Below are 21086 nucleotides of genomic sequence, written 5' to 3'. Positions count from 1 at the left end.
CCCCAAGCCAATTTCTTCTGTTATTACTGACTTTGGATAGAAAAGTATGCAGAAGCAGATACAGGCACTTAATAAAAGGATTCTGTGAGCTGTTGGAAGGTTCCATGTCACCTCTCATGTCAGCCCCTCATGGGTAAGGGAGGATCTCTGAAGGGGCATTTTCTTACTCAAAAAAATTCTTCTCTTCTCTTCCAAGTATCTGAAATCCGCCTCTGACGTCATCCCCTTTGAAGCGTCTTTTATAAGACAAAAGATTTCAGATAAGAGTAAATTATTTAAGCTCCATTACTTTGGTGTGAACTATCCTATCATAGATTTCCTCTAGCATGGGGAGCTCTGGTGCCCCAAACCATTGGGTGTCAATGGAGGAAGGGGGAAGGAGTGGGTACCTGAAAGGAAAACAAATGAAAATTTTGTTCTCATATTCTCACTCCCTAGCAAATCACCCCTTTTCCCATGAACATTTAAAGGGACACATAATCATGTTTTGGTTGTTAATCATAAATCTGGTTGTTTATATTATTCAGGAAAATACTATATTATATACCATCAATAGAGCATTTATGTTATGCATGTTGTATGTGTGGAAATATCTCTAGAAAATATATAGGACACTCATTCTGTATTCTTTTATTCAGTTTGTCATGCATTCAACTAATAATGACTTGACTGCTTATTTATATACGAGGCACCAAGTACACAAAAATAAATCACAAATATCGCCAGTAAGGCTTGATAAATAGGACAGGGCTACAGAGAAAGAGGGTAGAGGTGGGTGTCACTATAATTTTCTCTCTGGGAAGGAGCTAGAATTCTTATAAAGCTATGAGACTGCAAAATGCAATTCATCCTGCTGCTAGTCCACTCCATTCAACCTTCACCTTCAGACACATTTTTTTTTCAAAGTAGGTTTTGCTTAACCTGAAAGTATAATTTCCAACATGGAGCATAAGTTTCTTGGAAGTAGGTAATACATTTCACTTCTTTTTCTGTGCCTGCCTTTTAGCCAGAGAGTGATCAATAGATACTTTGGAAAAATTAAACTGGAACCAATATATCCTGATGCAGCTGGGCATCCGATGGCCTTAATGATGAACCTTCACCTTGCCTATCCAATGCCATATCCAACTGTTTACCCCTCACATCCCATCACACCCTGTGTGCTTCTGCCCACCCAGTCCCAATGAACCTGTCTTCTTCCATTTTCCTTCACCAGATGATAGTTGTTACTGTCGGCTGGCATGCCTTCCTTCTCCTTTCTTTTCTGGTTGAGGCAATCCCTCTGTTAAACTTTTAGTTGCCTTTTTTTAACACCCCAACCCCTGATGTACGCTCTGTAATCCACTGTCTGAATAACAATAGTGACAATTATTGAGAATCTATTATGTGTTCAGCACAGTATTGCATGTTATTTCCAATCCTCTCTAAAACTCTACATTTGATGGATAAGGGAATGAAGGCTTAAGCCGAGAATTATCCCACCAGATAATACGCTCTTTGAAGGAAGAGAGAGTTTCTTATGGGTCTTCTTCTCCCTGTTTATTTTCTAAACAGGACCCTACTTCTATTTCCTTTCGATGTGAACCAAGCACATAGTACGGAAGGAAACCTTTCCGATCATCTAACAGAACTGATGACCCTACCAAAAGGTAAGTGATAATGTTGCCGCCTTCTGTTACAGAAGTGTTAAAAAGCAGTTTTGTGATGATTTATTTTGACCGATCATAATACAAACTCATGCAGACTAGTGCAAACCAAAAAAGCATGTAAAAGAAATATTGATCCCATCCTTCAAAAGTAACCACTGCTAAAAACTTCCACCATCCTTCCTACCCTCTTTCCACTGACTCCGTTGTCCAAAGTTCCTCACGCCCTTCACAGGGCTTATGTTATCATGGGGGAGACATACCCAAAAAGCAGGGAGAACCAGATCCATGTTTTATAGCTACTTTCTCCTCCACTGAACCATATGTAATAAGGAACTTTCTATATTAATCATCTGTGTTATCTTTTACATTCTTTTAATATTTCATGTTGTGTATGTTTCATATTTCTTTTACTCAAGCAATGGCTGATCATTTCTAATATTTTTTTTTTTGGACTGTTAATGTAGTAGGGCGACAACTGTCAGTTCTCCTGGCAATTCTATTTTAAGCATCTAAAATCATGTCTGGTGCATGGTGCAGTCATTGCTTAGTAACTGTTAAGTGAGTGGCCGCAATGAAGAACATGCTTTGACAGGTTGGGACATTGATTTATCTCAAGCTATAGTATATTTTAATCAATGGATATTTTTATCCCTCAGAGCCTTGTTCATTATATATCTTCTGCTTAGAACACTCATCTCCAAAGCCCACCCCATGAAATTCTGTGGATCTGTTAACCCTTCGATGGCAGTTTGCATGTCAACCTTGACTTTCTGAGTACCAGGGCTCACCGCCATTGCTTACTCTGTGCTTCTATGATGCTAAGCATCTTGAAAATGGGAATATCTCCATCTTGTGTGCCATTATCACAAAAAAGAGTTCAAAATTCATTTGTTTCTTGCCCCAACTAAAATATAGAGTCTTAAATATTCTCTTGGATTGGGGGAGAGCCCTGATTGCCAATCTCTGTTAGGGCTTGGCCAATTATGAGGAGTGACTTCTGCTGAGGACCATTTTAATAGGTTTGTGAGTATAAGTAGAATGAAATCTTCATTTTTGTCCTTTAGAATTTAAATGATGTCTGTTAAATTTTAAAACAAGAAAATGTTACAATTACTACTTTAAAAAGAGAAACTATTTGTATTTCATAGTGACTCTAAATGTTATTATGTACATGCAAAACACTATCTTTCAATTGTTAATTTTCCAAGCTACTGATTTTTTCCTTGACAAATATATCTTATCTCCAAGTCCAGGAGGGTTGCAATATGTTCAAAACAATTCCCACCAACTGAAGAGGTATCTTGGACATAAGAGCTCCCTTTAACTTTCTGACAAGATGCCAATACCAGGAGATAATTCTTAGTCAATTATTTTTGAAGAGGCGAACAAATTTGCAACATAATGTTGATAAAAACAGCATCCTCTCCCCTGCCCCGACCCTCCACCTGCCTCACAAAGGAGTAGCACACAATTAGCAGTGAGAAGAATCCATGATTTAGAAACCGTTTCCTTAGAAATGCTGTTCACATAGAGGCTCCATTGTAAGTGCACTGAAATGGGAGAAGTCTCCAGGGACGGCAACTTAGACACATTTTGGGGAAGTTGAAGTTACAGGCTTTCTCCTGCATTAGTCAATCTAAAAAAAAAATTCCTTTCTGTCTGAAGCAAACTTACTATGAAGGTAATAGTAAAATCTGACTTTATAAAATAGTGACTCTCTTCCAGATTGCAGATTAGTGAGCACCTGTCAAAATCAAGACTCTAAATGAAAAGCCTGTCATATGTGACACCAACCGGTCAATTTCACAGGATTTTTAAATAAACTGACAGCCTTCCAGCCAACTATATGAAAGCTGAAGCAGTATTTCTGCTCAAGAAGGGATAGTGCTCCTATTTATTGGTGGTACTCCAGGCACTGGGACTGGGCTAGGCTCCAGATCCTGTTGTCTCCTTGCTGCCCAGCACCCCCAAACCACCTCTGAGGCTTGTCAGGCTGTCTGTGGGAAGGTCAAAGATTAACTTGAAGCAAGGACTGAACTCTGAAGCATTCACTCTTTCCTCTGACCAAGCCACCTCCCTGCAGCTTCCTCTTCAGAATAAAGAGACCGTGGCAAAACCAGAAAGACTGTTTCATGGGCAGGTGAATAGTCAGTGTGCTAGAAGGGACTGGGTTATTTCATTTTCTGAATGGGGATCTTCAACATACATCTGGATCCTGTGTTTAGGAACAAAAATTTCACAAAGGGACCCCTGATCTGAGATAGCTTTTTCTTTTCTTTTCTTTTCTTTTCTTTTCTTTTCTTTTCTTTCTTTCCTTCCTCTCCTCCCTCCCTCCCTCCCTCCCTCCCTCCCTCCCTCCCTCCCTCCCTCCCTCCCTTCCTTCCTTCCTTCCTTCCTTCCTTCCTTCCTTCCTTCCTTCCTTTTTAAATCCAGTACATTCCTTCCTGGCAAGTCTTCACCATTTTCAAGGGTGATGACTTCAAGCTCAGGTCTCTCTTCTAAGCTTTGGACCTGCACGCAGACTGCTTGCTGGACTTCACCTGTAGATCCAACACACACTTCAAATCGAACACTTCCAAACCCAATTTGCTGTCTTCCTTCCAAAGCCAGCTACCAGTCCTGGGGTTTTAAATCTCTACCTGATTACTCAAGCTAGGAGGTGAGACTCCTTGCTTCCCTACCCCTTACGGTGAATATACTCCCAAATCTCTCCAAACTAGTTTCTTACCTTCCACATCTGGCTGTGGTCTCTGTTCTTGCAGGGAAACAGATTTCTCACCTAGATTATTGACACCTATGACTTCATGACGCAATGCACATCTACAGTAATGCTAAACATTCTTTAACGATTACCACTGACATGGCACACGAACTCTAGCATCCTTAGCAGAGCATATAGAGCCTTCCATGACCTGGCTCGGTCTCCCTTTCTATCCTCTGACCTCACAACCACAGCATGCACCCTGTGGCACATACCTACTCAGCTCTGTCCTTACATGCCACGCCTTCTCACGTCAAAGATCCCTTCCTATGGAAGCCATTTCTCTGATGCTCAGCCTTGCCACCACCTCTCCCTCAATCTGAGTGAGCCACCCTGCCTTTGGCCTCTACAAATGTTCTTATGTATTCCCATCACTGGGGAGATTACTCTGTGATATAATCATGCTTTTGCTTTTCTGCTCCACAAAGCATCTTGGCTTCTTGGGGACAATTAACATATTTCATCTCTTCTCTTCTATAGCTTATGTAGTGTCCAGAATGGAGTGAGCGTTGAGTACACGTACAGCACATCAGCTCTTTTACTCTGATATAGGGGCTGCAAAAACAATATTTCCGTCTATTCAACAGCAAGGATTTATAAGCACACATCTGTCCACCTGCTGACTGACTTCCTCTCTGTTTATCTACTTATCCACTGATTTCCCAACTTTCTCAGAACAGATTTTTAGGCTGCTTGAGTAGTTACTGGTTGAACGACAAGGCAAGAAACAAAGCTGTCAAAGAATACATTAGAGAAAATGCCATTTTTGGGCTCTTCCATATTACATCCATGTATGACAGCACCAAGATGCTACTATTTCCTTTATGTTGCTAAAGAGTGACTGTCAGCTTATGAGACACAGCTAGAGAGGGTTAGTGCAATGACAGCTGTGGTAGGAAACGCTTGCTTCAACCCTAGCTCTCCCAAAGAGGCCCTAGGCAAAAATCACTTCACTTGAATTTCTCACATGTATGAGCTGGAGATGGTGAGATGGAGTTCACAGTGTTGAGGGAGAATCAAAGTCAATTGATATGCTTTTTGACTGATGAGAGGAGTTTCCCTAAAACCAGCAGACTGAGCCCAACAGTGCATCCCCCACTGCTGTGTGGGATGCACCTAGGGAGGGGCTGCTCTGCTTGGCAATGAGACTGCATACACAGCCAGGCTCTGCTCCACACTGCGGACTACCAGCAAGTTCCATGAGCCATCCTTCAAAACACAAGGCCAGGTTTGGACAAGGAAAGGAAAACTTATCAGCACAAGCAAAGAAACACGTGTCTTTTTGACACAAAGCCAGCATCCTCATTTTCTATGAAGGAACAACACAGCATGATGGAAGCCAGATCCAGTAGCTATTTAACCGCCAAGAGTGAATCCCCTGTCATGGAACTGGAGGTGGGAGGGGACTGTGAATAAGGAAAGGGCAGGAGAAGTAGCATGTGATATGCCTGGAACCAGTTGCATTTGCAAATTAAACACTGGCAGATTCTGTTATTGCTGTTTCTGGTGTGATTACTACTGGAGGTCTACATGGGAATTTTGGCAGCAAACCAGCTACTGTATCATTGTTTATTCTCTAACTCCTCCTTAAGTCATCTCTCTTCTTCCACCAGAGCCCTCCTATCTAGGGTTTTCCATGTAGAAGATCCCCATAAACAGTAATAGCAGCTTAGACTTCTTCAGCACTTCCTATGGGCCCATGCTAGTTCTATGCACTTAGTGACACATCAGTCCTGAATCCGCACATTGAACCTATGAGGCACGTACTATCATGACCCAGTTTTACAGACAGGAAATTGAGGCACAGAGGGGTTCCTCCATGAATGAGTGAATTCATGAGTTCAACTGCTGGTACCTCTAGCATTGTAAGATAGCAAACCACATAAATAGAGTGCTTTGAGTCAAGTTGTAGTTGAGTCATTGATTACAATTCAATACTTTGCTAATTTTAAGAAATACTATAGAAAATAAAAATATAAATAAAGCTTACTGTGTAATTAGTGGTGATATATATCACTATTTGGAAATAAGTTTTTCTTATTGTATAAATTATTTTTGTAATGTTTTTTTAATGTAGAAAATCTTTTATTTTTCTTTTGACATTAATACCTTTTACTAAAACCTTAAACTAGAACCACACTGTGTATGATTTTATATCATACCCTTCAATGTATATTGTATATTGGCATTAGAATTTTAAAAATATGACTTTAAGAAAAAGATATCAAAATTTAACATCTTAGGGAATCTCAATGGTTTTTAAGTCTGTGATTAATTATTTACCTGTAAAAAATTAATTTTTGCAAATCATAAAAGTAGGGGTGCTGGGGCACCTGGGTGGCTCAGTTGGTTAGGCATCTGACTCTTGATTTGGGCTCAGGTCATAACCTCAGTGTCACAAGATTGAGTTTCTCTCCCTCTGCACCTCCCCACCCACGCTCTCCCTCAAATAAAGCAAGCAAGCAAGCATGCATGGATGCATGCATGCATGCATTCTCATTATAGACTATTAATTTGAAAATTTTGGAAAAAATTTAAGAAACATATGAGAGCCTTCCATGCACCAAATCCTGTGTTAGGAGCTTAGGATTCAAGTGGACAAGCCATTGCCTCTGCCCTTAAGGGACTGTGCCTAGTGGGGAATAAAGGACAGCAGACAGAGAATCGTAATAGAATGGTAAGTCTTGTTAGTGAGAACAGCCTCCTCTTAGCATGTTGAACCCCAGCTGCCTGCCTGCACCTGCAAGTGCTCTCTTTCTTCTTATCTCGTGTTCTGGATGCCATCCAACTTCTCTTGCTACTGAAGGACATCACTCCTGTAGTTCTCTCTTCTTGCCGTACCATATATTTTCCCTTTCTACTGATCATTCCAACTGACATCCAACAGGCCTAAATGTCTTCCACTGAAAAACTACACAACCTCCCTTGATTCTCTGATCCCCTCCACACACCACCCATCTCTTTGCACTCTATCACTGTGGGAACACTCAATCCTTCCTGTCTTCACTTTGTCAACCATCATGCTCTCCTCAAACCACAGTAATTGGGCTTATGTCTTCCTTCTTCATTGAAATGCTGCTTATCAGACACAACAACCATCACGATTCTTGCCAAATTCAACAATCGTGTCTCTGTCCCCAACTTCCTCAACGTTGGTGGCATTTGACCCAGCACACTATTCCCTTGTTTCTGAAATACTATTCTCTAGGTTTCTATGGTACCTCATACTTTTCCATCTACTTCACTGTCTAGTCCTTAACACTCTCTCTCAAAAATTCTTCTTTCTTGGTCTTACTTCTGATTGTTAGAGTGTCTAACAATCATAGGCCCTCTTCTCACCTGGCACTCTTTCCCATATAAGATGCCTTTATGACTTCCAACACTATATCCCCAAATTTACTTCTCTCCTCTGAGATTCAAACCTATATGTATATAATCTCTTAACTTGGGTGGCAAATATGTACTTCAAACTTCATATGCACAACACAAAATACTTGAGTACAACCTCCACATCCTCATCACCCCAAAACCATTCTTTCTCATCTCAGATAATCCACCCTCCACCTAGTTGCACAGGTCAAAACCTAGTGGCCATCCTCGATTCAGCTTTCTGTCTTCTCCCACCTCTGATCCCTTAAGCAAATCTTGCCGGTGTTTCCACCAAATTATACTATAAATCCTACAGCTTCTCACCATGTCCAGAACCTGCTACAGTCTCACAGTACAAGTCTCTGTAGCTGGCTGAACCGTCTTTTAATTGGTCTCATTGGTTCCAGTCTTGCCTTATTCCTCGTATGATAATCAGACTGATCTTTTAAGAGTATAAACACTCATCTATCATATTAATGCTTAAAACCCTCTAATGAGTTTCTACTGCAATTAGAAAAATAATCCAACTTCTTCACTACAGTCTACAAGGTCCTTCATGATATGGACTCTGTCATTGTCCCCCTATTCACTCTGTTATAGCCACATTGATCTTGTTTATTTTTTGAAGGAATGAAACATATTTCCACCACAGGGCCTTTGCACTTGCCATTCCCTTTCCAGAATGCAGAATCTTCTGTAGTTGCAGCTGCTTCTCTCCCAAATTCCTGGTTTCTTTACAAATGTCCTCTCCTCAGGGACACCTCTTTCTGAACATCTCAGCTAAAGATGCTCCACTTTAGGTGATCCATGCCTTATCCAATTACTTTTTTTCTTTATAGCACTTATTCCCACATGAAGTTATTCTACTTACATAGTGCTTATTTCCTACTTCCCCTCCAGAGTGCTAATTCCATGAGAATAACCTTGACTCAATCATCACTGTATTCTCAGCATTTAGAACTGTGCCTGGCACTTAACAGTTGCTTGATAAATATGTATTAACTATTGAATAAAGGACAGAAGCAACAAAATATAAAAAGACAAATGCTAGAATCATTTCAGTTTTGGAGCATCACAGAGAAACAGCATTTGTAACCCCCATCATCCAGACTGGCAACTTTTAATATATTTCTCTAGTTATTTTTTAATGTCATATATGTTAAAACAGAATCATACTGTAAGATTTATTTTGAAGACTTATTTTTAAATTTGAAGTTATATCATGGTAGTTTTTAAAAAATATTTCCTCCAGTATTTTTAATATGCCATAACTTCTTTAACAAGTTAATAAACCTTAGATTTTAGTGAAGTAATAGATTCACAAAAAACTGAACAGAAAGCACAGAGATTTTCCATATGCACCCTGTCTCCATGCATGCATAACCTCCCCTACTATGGACATCTTACATCAGAGTGTTGCATCTGTAATAATCAATGAACCTACACTTACACATCATCATCGCCTATAGCCCACTGTTTACGGTAGAGCTTACTCTTGGTGTTGTACATCCTATGAGTTTTGACAAATGTACAATGTTGTGTATCCACCATGGTAGTATCATATAGAATAGTTTCACTACTTAAAAAATCCTCTGAGCTCCATCTATTCATCCCTTCCTCCCTCCAACCCAAGGCAACCAACTGATCTTTTTACTGTCTCCATTCATAGTTTTTGCCTTTTCTAGAATGTCAAGTAGTTTGAATCATACTGTATGTAATCTTTTCAGATGATGCCACACATTTTAACATTAAAGTTACATTGCATTGTATAGCCTATTTTTAGCCTGATTTTCTGAAAACTTGTACCAATTTATATCCTTATCAGCAATGTACACAAGTGTTTACTGCACTGCAGTGCAGTGAAATAAATCACTGAATTTAAATCTTTGCTGATAAATGGGCAATAGTCTGAACACTTACCCTCTGACACTTCTGATTACCAAAAGTGGAAAACTAACATTTTTCCTTTTTGTGTGTGGACGATTTGAATGTCTTTCTCTTGCAAATAATCTGTTCAATGTTTCTTGCTCATTTCTTCTATTGAGCCATTTCTTATGTTTCTCTTAATGGGCTGACATATTAATTATTTTATTAATTAAAAATAATTTATTTTATCCATGGCTTTAGAAAAACAGCATTTTTCTTTTTCAGTATTTGTTTTCTACCCTGATCACAAAAGAAATATATTTTACAAAAAAAAAAAAAAAAAAACAAACCCCAGAATATACAGAGAAATACAAGTAAGAGTATAGTGAACACCCAAATCCCAGATATAAATAATGTTAAAATTCTAGGGTGTATTTTTTCCATATATTTTTGCTCTTCCATTTATTTTGTATTTAACTTATATTTATTGAGTGCCTTCTATGGGCCAGATACTCTGCTAAAACATAGCAGTTGAATATATTATACATAGGGCATGCAATTTTTTTTAAAAACAGAATTGACAGCAAACTATGTGTGTGTGTCTATTCCTCAAAATAGTGCCTTTTAAAAAATTAACAATTTACTGAAAAAATAACTATCACACCTTGATGAATTTTCACAAATGGAATACTCCTGTAACTAACACCCAGGTCAAGAAACAAAACATCATCAGAATTCCGTAATTCAGAAATGTTTATTATTATAAACACTTGCCTTCAGCTCTGATAAAAGTAAAAATTCTTAGATGTAAAATGAGTGCAATGTTTTTAGGCTCTTGAGGCTTATTGCCAAACAGCTACCCAAAAATTTACTTCCTGTAAGCAATCTGAGATCTCCTTTTGATCTACCTATGTTTTCTCTTTGTGTTTTATTCTTTTACATTTTAACTCTTTAATTGACTGATTTCTGCATACAAGTTGAATAATCCATCCCTTCACTATTAATTTGCTTGGTTCCATTTAACACATACAAGAGTTTTCTAGAAGTTGGGCTGTGCCTGAGTGATTTTTTTTTTAAGATTTTATTTATTTATTCATGACAGACACACAGAGGCAGAGACAAGGCAGAGGGAGAAGTAGACTCCTCACAGGCAGCCCGATATTGGACTTGATCCCAGGACCACGGTATCATGACCTGAGCCAAAAGCAGATGCTCAACCACTGAGCCACCCAGGCATCCCTGAGCCATCTGATCTTTTCTCCCAATGGTTATCCAATGCCAATGTAGGCTAACAGTAGGCTAACACATATCTTCATATAATTGTAGAATTATAAACCATTTACTATTTGGTTGAGCTGGATGCTATTACTTTTTGTTAAAACCTTCCAGTTATTTTTGCCTATTTATCCTTTCAAATGGACTTTAGGAACAATTTTACAAAATTGTTAGAACATGTTACAAAAAAGAAAAGGAAAGGAAGAAATCTTTTATGCAAATCTTTCTTTAGATCTCTCAAAGTTTTATTCATATGTGTCTTGCAAATACTTCTTGCATAGGTCATTCCTTATTTTTCCTCTTAAAAAAATTTTTTTTTGTCTTGGTGTTATGGTTACTGCTGCTACTTTAAAATTATTAAAATTTTTGAAAAAAATAAACTTTTTGCATGTCTTGCTATAATAGGTTACTGGTTTTTAAAATTCTATAATCCTTCACTTTTCTGAAATATATTATAAATTCTCAGCCTACTCTAGTAGATTCCCTTCTATTTTCTATGTATATCAAATTTTTTGCAAAGATCAATCATTTCCATCGCTCTCATTTCATTAATTATAGCTCATGTTATGCCTCAGACTCCTAGAATAATGCTGAATAATAGTGCTGGCAGAGGGCATTCTTATTTTTTTTTCCTTTTGTGATGACAGTGTGCCTCTTATTTTACTGGTAAGTACAAGGCTGGCTGTCAGTGTAAGGTGACATACTATCTTTTATTATGTTAAACAGATATATATACTTTGACTCCTACACCTATCTGGTGAAACTCAGAATTAAGGAAGTCCTTGAATATATTTTAATATTTCTATTTCTTACTTCAGATAAAAGAAAGATGACAATCTTGTAAGATGATTAAATTGGAAGAATACTTAAAGTTCTTCATTAGTAATAATAAGAAAATAAGGACATTCTTTTCAGTCATCACTTGCAACATAGTTAAATCCAATATTCATTTACTATGTCTAATAATCATTTGTTACCTGAAAACTGTCTTCTGCTCTCTAAACTGAGGGTTTTGCTGTTACTTTTGTCCACTAAGGAAATGGGACAAGGCCAAACAACTTACCTTAAAACATAGGAAGGCAAAGTCAACTTGAGTGTCTTCCATGGGGAAGGAAGTAGAAATTGTTCTTCTATTTTAAGACTCTAAGATAGCAAGAATTCAGTCTAATTCACTTAACAGTCTGCATGCAGAAGGCAATATTTTGGATGTTATGAAGGATGTTACTGGCAGTTTAAGAAATGTGATCCTCTGGATGCTGGGTGGTTCAGTGGTTGAGCATTTTGCCTTCAGCTCAAGTCTTGATTTCGGAGTCCAGGAATCAAGTCCCACATCAGGCTCCCCACAGGGAGCCTGCTTCTCCCTCTGCCTATGTCTCTGCCTCTCTCTGTGTCTCTCATGAATAAATAAAATCTTTAAAAAATAAAAAGTGATCCTCTACGTTTGCTAAATCTGTAAGAGGAAAATAAGTATACAAAAGCCTCTGTGTAGAGCAGAAAACAAATGGCATATTTGTGTATGGGTATGTTTATGTTTGGAATGTAATAGTAATACATACACACATTTCCATATAGCTGCTCTTGGCTTGTGAAAGGGACTGAAAACAGAAAACAGTTCAAGATCTTGAAGTGTCCTATTCTTTTGGCAGCAGAGAACCAGAGCTTTCAGCACCCGCCACAATAGTTAGATAATGGGCATGAAAGTTTCTTCCTATTTATGGAGAATAAGGCACTTTCTAGGTGAATTATATTTTTCAACTCAAATCAACTTCTGAATTAGTTTAAGTCTTTACACTTTTGGAAACATAAGCATTAGGTTACTACTGAACGAATCACTTGTAATCAAAGCTACTAAATCACTTGTAATCAACCATTGCCATGATTGATGCTTTGAAGACAGACTGTTTTTCCTAGCTAAAATTAAATTTCTAAACAACAAATATCAAAATAATTAACAAATATTAAAATAATTAGGTTATTAGATGACAACCTAAGGTTTGGAGTAACAAAATATTACTACGAATTTAAACACTAAATTAAACCAAGGGGAAAACTAATTTTTTTTTCTTTATAAATAAGAAAAATCATTACAGCTTCTTTCCTTTAAACCATGGCACTATTTAGGGATTATTTCCAGATCCTTTCCATGGACTTCAACTCACCAAACGCAGGCTGGCCTCTACTGAGACCAGAACCTTCTATCCCAAGACTTTTTTCTTTTCTTTTCTCTTTCTTTCTTTCCTTCTTTCTGATTTTATTTATTTATTCATGAGAGACATAGAGAGGCAGAGACATAGGCAGAGGGAAAAGTGGGCTCCCTGTAGGGAGCCTGATACAGGACTCAATCTCTGGACCCCAAGACTATGACCTGAGATGGAGGCAGATGCTTAACCACTGAGCAAACCAGGTGTCCCCCAAGATTTTTCTTAGTAGAAAAGGTGAAAACAAGGGGCCACCAGGAGCAGGTGCTTAAAAATCACATCTGGGACAGAAGTCTATGTAGCAAAGGTCCAAAAAAGGACTGAAATATTCATAAATCCTGACACCAAGGTATCGTCTGGTCTGTCCCAACTGTGTAACACACTAGAAGGAGGAGAATATTCTAATGTAACTTCACACTCATCCAGATGAATGTGGTGTGCACAACACCTGCACACAGAGACAGAAGGGTGGGGAGTGTTCCTGCTGCTTCCCAACCTTGATCCCCGCAGTGGGGAGTGTGGGGTGAGACCCTCTGAGGCTCTCGCAGGCCACCAGGTCAATAATACCAGTGAGTAAAGCAACCATAATGCCAGTAAAATTGAGGGGAACAGAGACTAGCTGAGGACAAAACAGAAGCTGACACCCCACCCTGCAACTCACTCTCACCCCAGGCAAAACTACATCAAAATGATAGTACTTAACAGCAGACAGAGAGAGAAAATTCAACATAAGCTTACATTTTGTTTGTATTTAGACTTATATCCGCCTTGATGAAATACTTTCCTTAACTGTGGAAAAGTCTAGCAGAAGAACTGACCAACGGCAAGTTAAAACTGAAACATTATCAGACACGAAAGGCCTTTCCTTTCCTCTCTCTGTTTGCAGGTTGCCTTTCAATAAAAATCCAACAGAAAGAACTCTTTCTCCATTCACTTGGAAAGCATCATACTTTACCAAAGAAGCTGAGGGGGAAAAAAAAACACACCCTCTAGTTCCATACTGTCATTCATAAAAAATGACTTCCATATAAGCATCATCGTATTGCATGCAGAGACCTTTTGGTAAAATGATATGCAGGACGTTATTCAGACTTAGAAATAGGAAAGCCAGAAGTACACTATGGAACTAAAGTCTAAACCCTTCTCTGGTGGGGGAAGATATCATTTCCTTTGATAATTATGTCTCCCTGTCACTCATGTTTCTTAACATGTCAAAGATTTTTAACGGTACAAAAAACCCAAAATTTCTCCTTTGTTCCCTGTCCACTCCCCCCAAATGTCAACACAACTAATTTGTGATTGCTTTTATTTACAAATGTTATGAAATGAAGTGACAAATAAGACTTAAAACTAAAAATGATTAACTCTTTAATTTTTAAAATACAATTAAAATATTTCTAAATTACTTTAAAATGATAGTCTAACTTTCCTAAATAATATCCTAATAACTATTTTAAGCATATACTTTGATAATACAGGAACTGTTACTGAAAGCCTCTCACATAGTGTGTTTCATTATTTAGAATCTCTTACAAGCCAAAACTGTGAATTAACCAAATTATACAGAGGGGTGGCTGGCAAAAAGTTAACATTTTAAAAGAAAATGAGGCCAACAACTGGAGTTCAGAAATCACACTTCAAGCTAACCAATAGATCACTAATCTCCTTGAAATTACTTGTATCAGAGATCTTAAAAAGCTAAAAACATGTAATTTAAATATATTAAAATATCCATGTCCCCTACCGCAGCACATTGCTCATTAGAGTGTGAAATCCAGCGTTACCACACCATTTCTGCCTGATGAGATAATTTTGGTTTTCTTGGGAATATAATGCCAATACATTTATTTTTCCCAGGAAATAATTCTGCTTTTTATTTTGAAAGAAACTAATATTTGCAATGACCAGTTCCAGGCCTGTTGAATTACAAAAACATACAATGAAAGACTACAATAAGTTAAAGAACCAGTTTATTTTTAAAATATTGTTCAAATCTAGAGCAAGTAAACAATTTTCAAAGACAGAGGCTAAGTGGACCTTTCATTTATACTTTTGCTGACGCCCTCATATTATTCTCGAGTAAAATAACTTAAAACCAACTTTTATAAGATTATAAGCCTAAATAATGTTTCTACTATTGATTTTTATACTTGGTTTATTCCCTTCTCTGTTTTACATAAGTCAGAGTCCTTATTCCAAGAATAGAATCAGGTATTTTAGTGACTGCATAGACCCCCTACCTCTTCATTTTCTTTTAGTTTCAATCTGGGCTTATGGAAAAACTACATCCCCTACCACCTTAAAAGTAGAACTTTCAATAGGTGTTTTTCATGTATTTGCCTGAGCACTATTTTAGACCCTCTCTGTATATAGTTCACTGTGAATAATGTCGGTAAACAAATAAAAATCCAGCTATATTATATCAACACCAAGTTTGGAAGCTTTTTGGTCTATATTATACCGAATTATTACTTTGCCTAACTTCTCACTTTCACCACATAGTTTTGGCACTGCATAGACAAGCTTTGGCATTTATAAGAAGGTAGAATTTAAAAGCAATAGCAAATTACTGCTAATTTCTTCTTGATGGACGCTATTAACACCTATTAACACCAATAAGAGTAACAAGGTTATACTCAAGACAAAATATCAGCCCATTCTGTATCATTAGAAACAAATGGAAACTTGGGGAGGAATTTTAACATACTAGTAAAATATGGAATTCTTTGTGCCCTTCTCTTATGAAGTGAATCACAACCATAAATCAGAAACAGCTTTTGAAAATAAGAATGATTATTAAGCTCTTCTAAAGGCAACTCTGAACTTGTCACTCACTTGGAATATTTCTACCTTAAAAAAAAGTAATGCCTTACATATAATTTCCTTAAGAAAAACAAACACTTTAAAATGCAAAAAAAAATTGTATTTTATTCTAAGTGTAAAAATAAATATTTCACTAAGGAATGGGGAAAAAAATGAAGCACATTTAAATAATTTTATTGCACTGGAAGTTGCCAATTCGCCTATGAGTAGTTTCATTGCAGATGAAAAGAAATCAAAATACAGGACAGATGTTGAACAAACCGCATTTAAGTTCTGTCACACACTGGCATTTTTCAAATGATTTTGGCTCATCTATTAAATAAGGTGTGTTTTGCTTGATTTTGAAAAGGGAAACATCAGGAAATATTTAAAGGCCAATTGCTGCCAATTAACTTTGATCAGTAAAAGTTCTATTTGAATCTTTCAGATTCTTCTCCTGTCTGAAATAACATACATTTATAAAATCTACCAAAACAACAACTTGATGATTAATGCCTGTTGGCAGCCCTACCACAAGCTTGCTTAACAGCAGGATTTAAATAAACAACTGTCTCTATTAAGAAGAAAGTGAAATGTAGTTATATGTTTTCTCATAATGGAGATATGAGAAACAATAGTCTTTATTCTTAAGAATGCTGCTAATCGAGATCATCATGTTTGACAGTGCCCGTAACACAATTAACCATCTTAAAAGTTTCCCCCCAAACCATAATGGGCAAATGAAATCATCAGCAGTTTGACCTAAGAAAACCTGGCAGCCCAAAGAGCGGAGGCCGGACTAAAATGTTATACAATTGGGGCAATCAGAAACAAAAGCATGTGACCCAGTAGGATAAAAGTCTGACACAGCATATGCCAGTATCACGACTTCTGGAGGATTCTGAAGGTAATCCATCTCAACAGTAATTATGTAGCTGACGAATCTGTAGCTTCTGATACCAACACAGTTTAATATTTAAGATTCCTGACATCAAATTTTAATCCTTGCCAAGGGTCATGAGGAATCTAACCTTGAAACATAGGAGTCAAAATAAAGCAAAATCAGAAATACCATGAAGGCAAACATCACCATATAATTAATTTATCTCCTTATTCTAGTTATATAGTCACAAAATAATATCTCATTGTTATTTCAAAAGGCCATTCATCAATTTTCACACATGTAACATGAAGTGTGTATATAAAATAATCAGAACTTACTTCTAAGTCATTGAAAAACAGATGTGTGTCTGCCAAGTTGAAAATCATTTCTTCCATTCTCAGTCCAAGGGAAACTGATGTAGGTGGATCCTAAAAGAAGAATTTTTCAGGTCAAGAACATATATATTTCAGGTTCATGGAATATATTGTCACAATAAGAGGGAGTCAGTGACAGGAAGGGGTGAGAGCAAGAGATTCATTGGGCTTCAGCGGCTTTTGGTGTAAGTGACCCATTGTGTGGGCAGACGTCAGGGACTTATTTTATTTAACAAGTGACCCAAATGTTGTTCGTACTTTGCATAAGGAAGAAATGATGTGCTGCTTAGAATATTACAAAAATATAAAATCTAGGGTTACTGAGACATAGAAAACAGAGGAAATTTAGTTTCACACGTCTGTTTCAAAAGCAAGAAATTCAGTGACTGGAGAAGACATTGTTTGTGTTGTGCCACAACCCATTAAGAGTATCTGAAAGCATTGCCACAAATACCAGAAAATAGATATAATATAGATTAATTTCAGAGGAGTAATAAATACTAATTCTACATCAGATGACAACTATCATTGTTTCTTATTTATTCAGACTGCCTGACAATTTTGAGCATGCTCATAGTAGGAAGTGGTACCCTTTCTGACCACCTGGCACCATGCCCAGCACAGTGAGCTGATCCTGACATTCATGCGACACTATCCAGCCCTCAAACAGCCAGTACCATACACAAAGGGAAGTACCAGCATTCTGAGATGTACAGGGGCTTCCATCAAAAACTTCAAGCCTTGCACACTCGTGATGAGCAGTCTGTCTCATACAACCCCATATCCCAATGACATCTACTGGCACTGAGAAGAACTCGGGCTATGCAAATATTTGCAGTGTTTATGGGGTTACTGTATTTGTAATGTATCGAATCCGGGAAACCACATGGCTGATGGTGAAGACCTGCATAATTAGGAAAGAAAAAATGTCCATCAAGGATACAAAGATGGAATGTGAGTTTTTACTGGTAAGGTTTTACTGGCATTCTAACAATATTGGCTTTTACAAGCACGACATTTTAAATATTTTCAGACAATAATTTCTGAAATACTACTTTGTTATTACAGCAAGCCTTTGGACTAAGTATAGAATCTACCGATATCATCATTAACTGGGGAAATTATAACTAGAGAAATCATGCCTTCACGTATTGGTGTACACTGTGTGCGTCTCTACTGTCTGATGTAAACTTTGTATGTTTTGTGCATTGTCTTCTGAGCGTGCTATCTCCATTCCAGAGCTCAAGACTTGCCTGTGTCCTGACCATCTACTCTCCTTGTATCTGGAATCTATTAAGCCCTTGAGTAGTCACCTCAAGTATCATCTCCTCACGGACTTTGGGAAATAGCAGGAAGCAATGACAGAAAAGCTCTCACCTTTGCTCTCCTACTTTGGTGTCCTTACCTCCCTGATCCTCAGTTTGCTCATCTAATAAATCAGACGATTGACTGAAAAACACTTTGTTCTTATGTAGAATTAAAAAAAAAAATTCTTGTCTCTTAATTTGGGACCATCATATCTGTCCATACACCTTGGAGAGAGCAGGGACCTGGGATGTTGGGATGGGGGTAGAGACTGCCTCATTGGCTGCCTGCCACGTGCCAATCAGCTGGCCGGGGGAGGAGCCAACACCTCTCTGGCCGCCCACCCTGCTAGCACCATCCCCATCCCGCCAGCACTCCAATGGTCTACCCGTCAGGAGCCCCAGGGAAGGGCCAGTGGATGGTTTGGGAAAATAGGGCAGGATGACATTGCTGGCCTCAATTCCTGTCTTGCCTAGCTGATTGATACTGGGAAGAAGGCAGAGAACAGTGCTGCCAAAGTCAAGGGTTAGGGTTGGCAAAGGGGCAAAGCAAACTCCCCAGGGTTTATATCAAGACAGAGGAAAAAACAGACCAACTGAGTGTTCAAGAGCACGGTGGGGAAGGACAAATAAAATCACCTCCCTCAGATTTCCTGTTTGATGAGTTCTATTCCTTAGGATTCTTTATATTGTCCCTGTTTAAGGCCACCTAAAATCTGTGAAAGCTTGTGGGTTGTAGAAGAATTGAAAATAGTTCACAAATAAAGAAAAGCTTTCACCGAATCTTAGTTTTATAGGAAATTAATTGCTCACTCACTTGGATTCTAAAACAGTAAAGTGTGCTGGAAAAAGCAAATGCTCAAATAGACCCTAGAGCAGAAATAACCAGTCAGAGAAGTTCAAACAGCTGTTTCTAAAACAAAACACCGGACTAAGGTGTTTACTCCCTCCAGCTCGGGCCAATAAAAATACACTGACTTGTCTCATAACTATGTCAATGAATCTTTTTATGTGGCAAAGTGGAAGAGACACCACATTTATTTAATTGCCAATTCTGGAATTTATGTGCCATGGTATCATTACTTTTGAAAAAAGTATGATTTCTCCTTTGGTAGGGTTGCTTATTTATACCACCATCAAAAGAATTACTCCATTGTTTGTTAATATATAGCATACTTTAGCTTTACTTCATAAATTACAGTAATGACTTACTAGTCAGAATACTAATAAATTTTAAAGGCTTGTTCAATCTTATGGTCAAATACAACACAGATGTTGGCCTTATTTACCTTTTAATGTTTTTCTCCTTTGTTATTAGCTGTCCTTCCTTTAAGTTTTTATACCTGCTACTCCACAGTATAGGTATGAAACATTTACTACAGCAAAAGAATGGTCTGACAGTTGACTGGAAAGAGAATTTTAGAATAGGAAAGGGCTCAAGATGACAACACTGCTTCTCAAACATTTTAAAACCACAAGTCATAGTAAAAAATACATTTTACATGATGACCTAGTATTCTCTCTCTCCTTCTTCCTCCTCTTCCCTCCCCTCCTCTCCCCCCACCCCGCTTCTCACACAAAAAGAGCTGAAATGGTTAATTTGTCAAAACAAGACATTACCCACTGTGTAGAGTGCACGTTGATAGTTTTCCATTTCATGGCCCACTAATGCATCATGATCTATCTAGTGTGAAAAGAAGAGCCCTATGGTACACCCACTTGTGCTTTTAGAGACAGGGAAACAGAGTCGCATCAGTGTTGTGATTTGCTCCTGGTGCAGGGCTGGCAGGGCACACAGCTGCCTCACCCAAAGTGGTTGACCTAAGAGGAAACTAGCAGAAGAGCAAATAGATAACCCCGTTCATAATTTGCTTACACTGGAGTTCTCACATTGAGGTTACATTTATTTTATAAAAATCCTTTAATACTTTCAGATTTTTCAAATATGTCTGATACAAGTCAAATGTGACAAAAGCTAACATTGAACAGTTAATAAATTAGTCATAGCTTGATGGCTTATTTTGGCATATTTAAAGGAAGAAAAAACCCACATTTTTTTAGACCAAAACTGAGACATTAAAATCACCACGTCTTTGGCTTAATCTTACTTTTCTTGTGCTTTGCAATAACAAATTCCAGAGCAGCAGTTATAAAATGGTTGCTTTTATAAAACCATTTTTTGTTATATCACTTTTGAAAAATTATTTAGAACTTTGCCTCCACTTCAAAGAAACATGTCATGTAAGTAAACCTTGTTGCCAAATGTTTCCATTTTTTTTCCTGAACTTGACCCTCTGTGGCACTTGTCACTGTTGTTCAATATCTTCTTGGCATTTCTCCTTTCTGGTGCCTATAACATCATCAATATTTGGGGGGTATCCTTGTAGAATCTGAGTATCCATCATCTATCCCTTAAATGATATGGGTCCCTGGGACTGTTTTATCCATTCCTTACTGTAAGAACCCAACACACTCATGGCTTCAGCCATCACCCTGCTCCCTTCTACTAAAATCTTAGATCTCAACTGTAGGCCCATATATCAATTACCTATGGGTCATTTCTAGGTGGATGTCCCATATAGCATCTGAAACTCAATGTGCTGCA

The 21086-nt window shown here is 37.8% G+C and overlaps 1 protein-coding gene across 4 annotated transcripts in view; it reads right to left on the bottom strand.

Moving 5' to 3' along the window:
• Positions 1 to 21086, bottom strand: part of EYA1 (EYA transcriptional coactivator and phosphatase 1) — a 169491-nt gene that overhangs the window by 35174 nt on the left and 113231 nt on the right. For all 4 annotated transcript variants that reach the window (XM_055318297.1, XM_055318298.1, XM_055318299.1 and 1 more), the window contains exon 12: positions 17142 to 17231. In XM_055318297.1, the coding sequence (XP_055174272.1) occupies positions 17142 to 17231 (90 nt within the window). The remainder of the gene's footprint in view (positions 1 to 17141; positions 17232 to 21086) is intronic.

The sequence above is a fragment of the Nyctereutes procyonoides genome, unplaced genomic scaffold (genome assembly GCF_905146905.1).
Source record: "Nyctereutes procyonoides isolate TBG_1078 unplaced genomic scaffold, NYPRO_anot_genome, whole genome shotgun sequence".
Taxonomy (NCBI): domain Eukaryota; kingdom Metazoa; phylum Chordata; class Mammalia; order Carnivora; family Canidae; genus Nyctereutes; species Nyctereutes procyonoides.
The sequence above is the reverse complement of the archived record's forward strand: the minus strand, read 5'-3'. Positions and strand labels throughout refer to the sequence as shown.